Here is an 11,124-nt window from a genome sequence, read left to right on the forward strand (position 1 = left end):
TGTGTCGTTACAAGTCCATATTAGTGAGATAAAGGTGAAGGAATGTTCCATGAAAACTTTGCCCAACTTAACTGCAAAAATTGAGTGTGTTTAGAGAGACCCACGATAGATGTCACGTGATGTGTGCAATGGCTAAAGGTCTGGACTGTGCAAAAATAAGGTCACGTAACGACAGGAAGTATTCCGATATCAAACAGGTTTAATTCTGATTTCTCTGAGTTTAGCAACAGGAAAAAATGAGTTAACAACCGTTTTGATTTCCATCAGTGGCACAGAATATTATTTTGTCTGGTCTTGGACTTCAGCCATTGTTCCGCTTGGTACCATAGACACGCGGTGTGTTTCATCTCGTCTTGTCATATTCTAGAGACAAGACAGGCTGGCTGAAGGGTCTGAGAAGTGATTTAGCAGCGGGGAAGGAGAAAGTACATCAACATATGGATACATGTACACAGACACAAGCCACTCTCAAACCAAGGTGAACTTTCGGGAACCCCATGTGTACCATCCCCACCCTCGGCATAACACGTGCAGGCACGCTCACACACACACACTTCATGAGCAATAATGTTCCAGATAGCTTGGTGCTCACAGGATAATTAATCTGAAATCATCTAGAGACGATTCACATCCATTTTATAGCAAAGGAATCAAGAAGTTTCGCTATAGTTTTATTCTCCAGTACAGGTTACATTTGGGAAAGAGATATGCGATGGGTCTGCAGGCCGACTGTCACAACTTGCGGTTCGCTGCAATTCCGAAAATGTCACGCAAGTATTTCGAGAACAAACAGTTCACTCATGCATTTTTGCCATGCTAATGACTGCACTGTTGAAATGTCAGCATATCAATAGCAGGCTTTTGCATCACGCACGAAAGTCATTATAAATATATTAAAAAAATACTTCACTCACATCATTGCCTGCTTACCAGCGAGCAAAATAAGAAACTGTTTTTATTCCTTCGTTAGAATGTCCTCCGCAAGTAAAGACAGCTAAATTATAGCTTTTGTTGTAAAAAGACAAGGAGAACGCCTACTTATGAGGTAGACAATCAAAGTGTCATGCCTTCACGGTTTCATTTTTTTTATTTCACATGCTCCTATGCACCTTCATATGCACACACGCCATCCTCTCTCACATACCTCACCTAAGTAAGTACACACACGCAGACGCACGCATGCGAAGTTGAACAGCATAAGACATTCTTTCATTATTCTAAACAGTCCCTGTGACTTATTTGCCACACCAGATGCAATTCTGTAATATCCAACCACGGACTGTAAGCTGCAAGTCATCAGGCGAGTAAAAGACTCAAGCAATGTTAACACAGACCTCATCCTTTGTGAACCCTCACCGTCCTCAACAGTTATCACACTCGCAGTCACATCATCACCACCAATCTAACCCCACCGTCCTCCCACCCAGCCACCCACTCATTCCCAGCCTCGCAACACTGGCAAGTTCATATTCGCGAACTGGGAACCGAAGGTGACGGCGGCCATTTTCGAGGCGAAGGTGGTGGCGACCGTTTGCTGATGAGGTCGAGTCGGGTGTCCGAACACGTGGTGGAGCGGGTCATTGGGGATTCCAGAGAATTGCCAGACACGTCGCGAGTGCGAGCCTTTGCCCCGGAGGTAGAGTGGTGGCTGGACTTGCCGCAGCACTTCTCCAGCCAAAAGGTTCGGAACGCTGGGTCTCTGGCGGTGAAGATGACGAAGAGGAGGAAGCCCTGCACGGTGGTGGTGATGGTGAAGAGGTACTGAAACACCAGGCGCGCGTCCGCCACAGCCAAGAAAGCAAATATCCAGCTGAGACCTGCAAACATCGAAGAATTATTGAAAGCCGGGATTTACTCTGTGGGTAACAAGGAAGAGCCAGCCAGACAGATAATGACAATTGACAAAGACAACTGACAGTCGACAAACGAGAATTGCGATCAAAGGATAAATGACAAACGACTAATGGCAAGTGATAAACGACAAAGACAGGTCTATATTGATGATGGTGATAATGTAAATGAACAATGTGCTCTTTTCTATATCTAACATTTCACATAAAGAGATAATAATTATATTTAAGCAGGAAAGTAATACTAGAAAAACCATGAAGCACTAAAAAAGTTTTAAAATAGTTATAACAATACTGTGTATCAAAGCTATATGTACCTATATTCACAGTGGTTACTGACAATGTCCCCAAACAGGGAGACATGGAAAGACAAAAGCAGGGATAAATATTGAATGAAAAAGGGAAGAGGATAGACAGATGGTTGAGGTCTGGTTACGCGTCACCGGCAACTTAGATATTCACGTGGAATCAGTGCATCCTATTAGTCAGGGTTCAGCGCCAGACCCAGGGTGAAGGTACCTCTGTCAAGGGGACAACCTGAGTCTACAACGTAACTCTTCTATCGACGGGCCAACCGAGAGATGGAGTTGGCAATGGAGGAAGAGACTGCGCTCAGCGAGAAAAAAGAGGGAAACGGGGACATGCAGATGCCGCTAACGATCTAATCAGACAGGAGATTTCCTCCTTAATCCGCACGTCAAAACATTACTTCTTCTGCCGGACACAGGAGGACACTCTGGCCATTACTGACAAAGAAGGTAGATAGGGGAACGTCTGACAGAGAGTAGACGGTTTAGTGTATGAAGGAGGTATGTAGGAGGTCGGGGTTGTAAAAATAAGTGTGTCTTTGTGCGTGCGTGTATATGTATCCATCTGTGTGTGTGTGTGTGTGTGGGTGTGTGTGTGCGCACTCACCGAGAATCACAAAGCAGGCCAGGGAGGCCCTCACACCAACGACCCTAAAGTGTGACTTGCTCTCAGCAGACGTAGAGCCCTCGATGCGACGACTGCAGATGGCAGCGATGACCAAGCAGTAGATGATGACGTTGGTCAGGACGATGAGGCCGACGGGCAGCAGAAAGGCGAAATAAAAGGGCGTTAAGGCCATCCAGCAGCTTGAAGAAACAAACAGTCACGTGCACGTGTCACGTGTAGTAACGACGTGCCTGTGCATGCATGCAATGTAAGTAAAACAGTAAAAAAATAATTATTTGTAAAATGGACGCAAGCCGTTTGTGCGTGTGTATTGCATGTGTGAATAGAAAATGTACCGCTCAAACACGCACGTGCACACACATGTATAAACTATCCACCCACCTACTCACCGACACACATACGGACGCAAGCACCACGCATACGTACATACATCTCTTACTTTATTACATTATTTACGACAAGGCTCTTTAAACTTGACTTTCTTATTTTACTGTCAACTATCATCGCATTTAACTTCAACTTTTACAAATAGTTGCTTGTTGTTAATAAATCATGAGTTTTAAACAAGCTAACATATTTTGGTTAGCGATGTGGATCCATAAGAAGGTTACAAGTGTGAGCGGTTTGAGGTAACAATTCACAAAGGGGTCGAGAGTGTAAGAGAGCGATACAAGGGTCAGACCGACACCAAAAGAATAAAAAGTCTTTGTATGTGAAGCGCAAGAGACGAGCAATAAACAACGAATGTTTTATTTAGCGAACTGTTAGCCCAGAAACATGTACTGAAAACATGAGACATCCATGGCATAGCTTGCGAGATAATCAGATGTGCAAGAGGGGCAGAGCAGGGTGAGTTTAGGGTTAGAGCACCTACCTACTGGCACGTGTTGTATTAAAACTGTAAATATTAAGCCCGGAGAAATGTTCCTAACAAAAATAACTTTAAAAAGTGAAAAAAAAATCACCCATTTTCTAAATTCCTACGGAAGTTGCAAGTTCGTTAACTGTCCGCAGGATTGAGTATAATGCACTCAGAAATCAGTTCTGCAAGGCGTAGAGACAGCGAATTGTAATACAGAGAATATGTGAACATCAGAAATGTATTTTCCATCATCATCATGAACAACATGGACTACATTTTCTAAGAACAAATGTCTCTAATTAAAAATTTTAAATAAAGAAATGAAAGAAAAAAAATAAAACCGTAGGAAAATGATTGTTTCAGGAAAAAATGTGATAATAAAAAGATGGCAAAAGCAGTTGATTAGCGTCTATAATGTTAGCATTGTACATTTACAGATGCTAGCTCTTGATTACACACTGAAAAATTAGTGATTAATTACACACTGCTGATGTAAGTGTTTGATTAACACACTGCAAAGGGTACAGTGGCATAGAAACTTGGCTTTTTTTGGTGAGGTGGGGAAACCTCGTGTTTGGCAGTGAACGATGTTTACATTCTTGCCTCCTCTGTATCTTTCTTGAGGGGGCACTGCTCCCACCTTGCCTCCACCCCTGTTCACACACCACTGGGTTAGTACTTGAGAGCACATTGCTAGTGTTAGTGTTCATTTCCACACTGCAAATGTTAGTGTTTAATGTACACACTGGTGACTGGAGCACTTCATTGTACTCACTATCGGTCCCCTCCAAGATACAAGTTCGTGTCAACGGCCAGAATCACAATGACTGGAATAAGAGGAATGCCTGGAGACAATGGTTCCAGATTAGTGACACCAAATGGCACCTAACCACGATCATAATGCACTAGAAAAGCCGGGTAGATGTTTGCTTCAGAAAGTTTCTGATGAAACGTGAGCTCCTGAGCGGTCTGTCGTGGTGCAACACATGCTTACTTAAATAAAATGTGATGAATGTTTCCGGTGTTGTTATAAGAGCAGCAGATGAGGAGTAAGTGATTCCCCTGTCATCTTCATTGCCATCTAGAAAAGTCTCTTTTATCCTGCACTCCGATGAACACTAAAAGTCTTTTATCTCTTACAAGTGTGAGTATGTGCCAATGTAGAAACTGTGTTTTAAAAACTGACGCTGAAGTCTTGATAAATAAGTTTCTTGTTGAGCTAATTCTCGGTAATCAGTCCGTTTGGCTGTCGCACGCACCTGTACATACTTATGGCTTGCTGCTGGCGATCTCATTTTTATTTTGTTGTCTAAGACTGTTAGCATTCTTAAAGATATACAGTACAATTTTCAAAGTTCAGCAAATGCAATTCTTCTTTTTCACCTCCTAGTACACTAGTTTAATGAAAGGTTTTGCGACATATGATCTGTTTATTTTAAAGTTATCGAGACATGCGACCTATGACTTTTCAATAAATATTGAGACATATCACTTTAAAATGTCAGAAAGAAGCCAACAATTCAAAGACTCACCCCATGCTGGGATTGCTGTCTTGAGAAGGTATTTATGGAAAATGATACCCAAGACTTTGACAAACAGAAGGTACTGCAGAATTCCTTCCATTAGCATCCACATAAAGGAAGAGAGGATGAGGTAGTGTAGCATGGCCGCCACGGCTATGCACCCGGCCGTGTTATCCACCCGGTCAATGCCACCCAGGAAGACGATCCAAGCTCCGAAGCATAGGCTAGCGCCATGTTGAACAAGGTCTGCTGGGGGCGTCCTTTGCGTAATTTTCTGTGAAGCGAGCGTTTTTGTTATATAAATATTTAGTATGTGCTTTAAAGGTCTTCTTATGTTTTCAAAAAGTGTTATTTAATTGTTTATTTGTTGTAAAATTACAAACTGTATTCAGTGCGTTGTAACAGACTACCTCTGTGGGTTTGATGTATTAAGCAGGGACAATAATGGAACTCTCTCTGATATATGAAAAAAAAATTGCTTTGATTAACGGAAAACCGTGAGATGTACAAAGTTGGTGGCATCACATTTCTTCTCTGCTGAAGTCTGAAAACAGAAAACGCGATGATGCCTGACATATTTCTGTCAGTAACTAAGCTCGGATTTCGGCCACTGTCCCGCTTCATACATGAAAATTATTACAAAAGTAGGACTCTCTCTCTCTATATAAGTTCTTATCTCCACCGCTTCCTTCTTTGCTCACACTCTCAAAATCACTGAAAAATGCAGACATTTCAATTCAGAAGAGTAAGGGATGTACTCCGCAAACGTTTGCGTGTTTGAAGAATCGATTATCTCCCTTGCCTTAACATGTGGAATCTAACTAGTTTTGGGGTATTTCATTTAAAGAATTTACTAATGTATCAAAAATTAAATTCTGAAAAAAAGACAGAATCCCAAAGACATAATTTTTGCCACTGATACTTCGTAAAGTTTGTTCTATAATTAAAATGAAGTGATTTAGGATGTTTCTTTTACGACAAAAGCAAGAGGTGACAGCGGCTGTGTACGTGAACTCCCTTGACGAGCAAAGGGTGGCAAACAGTGTATCTCGACTCACTTTATAAGCATGAAGGACAGGATTGTAATAAATAAGCCCGCGATGGACAGACTGAGGCCAATAATAGTGATGATGGTCAGTGGTAACTGATGCTGCTCCAGAACTTCGTTTTGACCATAAAAATCCTGAAAGTATTTACAATAGACATTGTATTTATTACTCATCCATGTGCGACTGTCGGTGCAGACGAGGAACGTAGGTGTAGGAGAGAGAGAAATAGAATAAATATAGAGACATATATAGTATTGAAAAGGTGACTGTAGCCTCGTGACTTTTCACGAGAGTTGCTGAGTATACATAAATTGTCATAGCACCATTTTCAGTGATGGTGTCTTTCCCTTCCAGTTTGCTTTTACTTCCCGCCTTCCTTTAAGGAGTCAAGGACCATTCCACTCATTGAGAAAAAACGTTGCTTCAAACAGGTATCGAACCGGCTAATATCTTTTGCCTGCAGGTTGGGACTTCAGTTGTTCTAACCACTAGGCTACCTCTTTCTCACGACGTGCTATGGTCTGTTGAATCGCATCTCAAAATGAATAAATAAATAATCTATGACAGCAAAAGCACCGAGACCTTACAGACCGATGATTAGCACGAAATATGTGTGAATCGTCTTATTGCATTTAATATGTATCAGTAAAAACACAGAGACACTGCCTACAATCCACTCACGTGACTGGAACACACGTGACTGCTAAACGTAATGCCCATATGGCAGTAGCTTACTGTCTTCTGTAAAATATCTTTCCGTGTCAACTAATTCCCACGTACCAGCAGAACCGCGAAGTTTGTCAGATGGTTGCACACACACACGTCCCTCCCGTGGATGACGGAGTGATAATAGCAGCCGTCAGACGACCATCCTCCCCTGCCTCCGGCTGCCTGGAAGTCCCAGAACACGCACGTGCTGCTTAACCTGCGAGCCTCGTCTACGAGTTTCTGTACAAGATAGACAACTGATGATTTTTTTTTTATTGTAAGACACTGGCATAATCTGTCTTCTTTATATCAAGCTGTTAACAGTTGAAAGATATACAAGAGATGCACTTGTTAGGATGTACATGGAACGCTTGTACTGTGTATTTGTACACCAGAGAAACAAATGCAAACGTTGACCCCTAATCATTCCCAACTTTCTACATATTATTCATCATTACTGAGTTTGCAGAGGGGTGTATGAGGCTGGAAGTCTGTTTACCACCACAGGAATGTAGACTGTGGTCACGTTGTAACCAGACAGGTTAGTGACAGGTGCGCCGTCCAGACTCAGCTTGGCCGAGATGACCTTTGTGTTTAGGGTCACGTTGGGGCCCGTGCCATTGGTTGTCAGGTGACCCTGCTTGAACAGCGCCGTGTTAGCAAATAAGTTGAAGATCACCTTCAAGTTCTTGTCAGAGTTGTCTAAAGAAAAGAAAGCCAAGAGCAATGTGTGAAGCTTGTCAGCAAGTGGGCTATGCTTTTTCTAAAAAAAAGGTGAGTAGCAGCAGTACCTGAACACTGTTAAAAGAAAATAGTGATCATCAATCCAGCTATCCATTGTTGTACCCCACACTTATATAGATTAGTTGTATATATATATATAATTTTTTTTATTTTTAGATTAGCTTAATAGGCTATACTTTTCGTCGACCGTCTGATATTCATTTTTGACTGATTTGTATGGATTTTTTATTTTAAAAATATTTCACACACATTTTCAATTTTTTTTTGTTTTATTTGTCAGAAATTTCTAAATGCGCGGCTAGCTCATTTGCATAAAAGTGAAAACTAGTAAACCATCTAGATTCTAGAAGCACACCATTGTAAAGCACCACCAGAACAAACCTTCCGCCAACTGTCTGACAAAAGACCCCGGCAGCATGATAGCAGTGTCCGTTAGCTGATAGTCACGTGACGTGGAGTCAAACAACGTCACAAGTTTGCCGTCACCAATACCATCAACAGCTGTGTCGCCGTCTGTCTGAAGCTCGAGGCCCACACTGACATCCTTGGATGTGGAGTTGCTGAGGTTCCAGACCTCAAGCTCGAAAGGACTCCGTTACGATTCTCGCTCTCCTACCTTCACTGATCGTCAAGCGATCGCCAAGTTGATCGATGGCTTTGATGATCCTGAGAAATGGAAGATACATGGCCACTGAAAAATTTGTCATTGCTATGTTCCGTTTGAATGTGACTCTTCTTATTCTTGTAGTAAGTATAGCCTTAGCGTCTTTCTGTCTCGAAGGAGGTTCTACAGTAAACAAACTTATCTCAGTTACCTTTGCAATTTTGTTTTCAGTGTGTTGTGGTGCATTTTTGTCTTAAAGGCTAAAAATTGAGAAAAGTACAAATTTACATGCTTTACTTATTTTACGTTAATATTAAGATAAAACAAAGATTTTTCTGGGAAAAAATGACATCACACAGAGAGGGGATGATGTCTCTTGGCTACATTGAGGAGCTACACAACCTGCTACGATCTGGACTTTGTGCTCACCTGTTCCTCGCGTTGCCAATCACATCTGATTTCTGAAGAACTGCGATGTTCACCTTCGCGACGGTATTCGCGATTTCCAGAATTAATCTGCCAGTCTAGTTAATATGTAGAAAAGCGTGTAGATCAGGGAGAACAAGTACAGCAACAATCCAGCGAAACAAAAAAAAAAAAAAAAAAATTGACAAAAATATTAACAAACATATAAACACAAACAAACAAACTACAACTGACACACCTGTAGGAGTAGACTGCACTTGGATACGTCTAAAAAGCCAATTAAAAGGGAAAAATAATAGGAAAAATTAATGAATACCATCTTACTAAACGACCTCGCTTTGTGAAGTTTTATGTGCGAGACAAGAACAAACAAGACACACAGCAAATGGTATATCTCATCCTGTCCAAACATTATTTTCCCCGAGAACAATGTGATGTCTACATGATATTTATCCCCATGTTCCCCAGCGATCACTTAAAGAAGTTAAAATTTAATGTTTCCGTTACTTAAATTATCCAAAATTATCTTCGTATGTCTGTGAGGTCACGTGACAGTAGAGCGACAAGCTGCTTACGTCCTCTGGAATCTCCTTCAGGAATGTGGCTTTCTGCAGAATATCCGCTACACGTAGACGAGATCAACCGCCTTCCACCTGTACAAAGGGTATCGGAGTGAAGAGGACTTTGGTCTCGTTCACTCTGTCAGCGACGTTGGCCGCGTTGATGTCAGACTGCGCCAACAGACGAGAGCAAAGGTCACAGACATCACTTGATGTTACGCATGCATATGTCCATTGTGCGAGTGATCCAGCAGATACTTATAGAGAATTGCAGCGAAAAAAAAAAATGTCAGGCAATCCCAAGATATTTTCGTACATTCGTTCTCTACTCATTTGTAAGAATATTTGTTACAAAATAGTTTTAAAAATTCGATGCATGTTGATATTTATAGGTCTGCATTGCAGATTTTTTTTATTGTTAGGTAAAATGCAATAAAACCGTAATTTCCTCCCACCCACCAAAAATAAAATGTTTAAGCTCGTGAAAACTATCTACCAACTTGCATGTGTATATGAAAGTGTTTGTTGTTGAGAATTCTTTGTTGTCTCTGTTCTCACCCGTGAAATACTACGCAGTGATGACGACGAGTGAGAGTGTTGCTCGTCAGTGAAGTTACAGCCCTGGTTAGGAATGAACTGTGACCACTCTGCTCCAAACCATTTGTCTCCTGTACAGTCCAGCCTCACGTACGGTATATTGTCTGTTACAGTAAAGCAGTGAAATCAGTGAACTTTTGCCGACAAATGAAAATCAAGTAAAACCGAAACACGTCTTTGATGACATGACTTTGTGCATATTAAGCAACATTCCTTTGAAAATAATATTTTTTTGTTTTGCGAAATGCATAAGAAGTATATTTTTTGCTGATTAGATGTGTGTGTGTGTGCATATATGTATATAGAAGTCTCTTATTGAGTGTATCCAACATGTATATGTATGTTGCTAGCACACGAGCACTACCTGTAATTGCCCTTGTAGCAAGATAGGACCTCTCCTCAAGATCCGAAGTTCCTCGAGGTATGCAGACGCTGGGTTTTGTAGTGTTGCTGAATGGATTAGCAGACATTTTCGTGGTATTTTTTTATCAAAACCAAAAATAAAGCGTGAGTTGTATGTGTTTAGCTTTTTCATGTTATTTTTATTTAAATTTGACTTGTAGTTACTCCTTAGCAGACGATCAAACACCCACTCGCGTGATATCAACAAAATAGTCCCACTATACATATTTCTTTGCAAGCTGTAATTATTTGAAACTAAAAGTTTACGTGTTTCTCTACTGTTAACTTTAATTTTGTAGCATGCACAGACCATAGAGCTCGGTTTTGTCCTTACAACACCTTGAGGGGAGTTCGAATCTTGAGGAGAGGTCCTATCTTGCTACACCCTCGTGGATTAATAAAGCTCTACTGTATTGTAAGCGCAGTAGAATTAGTAATTATAACGGTTACTAGATGGATTCAGAGCTTTAATAGTAGTTTATTCCGTTGTAATAGCGCAGAAACTAGTACTAGTACCAAATGTTTCCTTGACTACCAAACTACCATCCACTCATATACCCTACTGCATCCTTCACTTACTTGCCAAGCAGATGTCGGGGCTGACAAACGAGCGACCTATCGGCGTATTCGGGATGTTCCATGTTTTGCCTCCGATGGGATCATAGACAATACGAAACAGACAAAAATCTGCAAGCAGAACATGATGAAATCATTTTTTGTTTTTGTTTCTTGTTTTTTGCAGACAACGCACCACGTCCACAATGAGAGAATCGTTCTTTCTGTGCTTAGCTCACCGTGTATACTTTAATAACAACGCATATGGAAATGACCACTTGATTAGGACAGACAGGATAATACACAGA

At 41.2% G+C, this 11,124-nt stretch overlaps 1 protein-coding gene across 1 annotated transcript; it reads right to left on the reverse strand.

Moving 5' to 3' along the window:
• Positions 1–619: 619 nt before the first annotated feature.
• On the reverse strand, positions 620–7,016 carry LOC112573580 (adhesion G-protein coupled receptor G2-like). The gene is made up of 6 exons (XM_025254078.1): positions 7,001–7,016; positions 6,230–6,354; positions 5,181–5,445; positions 4,424–4,493; positions 2,766–2,965; positions 620–1,817 (listed from the first exon to the last, which is right to left on the reverse strand). The coding sequence occupies exons 3-6, from the start codon at positions 5,311–5,313 to the stop codon at positions 1,465–1,467; spliced, it is 756 nt and encodes a 251-aa protein (XP_025109863.1). The 5' UTR covers positions 5,314–5,445; positions 6,230–6,354; positions 7,001–7,016; the 3' UTR covers positions 620–1,464.
• Positions 7,017–11,124: the final 4,108 nt, after the last annotated feature.

The sequence above is a fragment of the Pomacea canaliculata genome, linkage group LG1, assembly GCF_003073045.1.
Source record: "Pomacea canaliculata isolate SZHN2017 linkage group LG1, ASM307304v1, whole genome shotgun sequence".
NCBI lineage: Eukaryota > Metazoa > Mollusca > Gastropoda > Architaenioglossa > Ampullariidae > Pomacea > Pomacea canaliculata.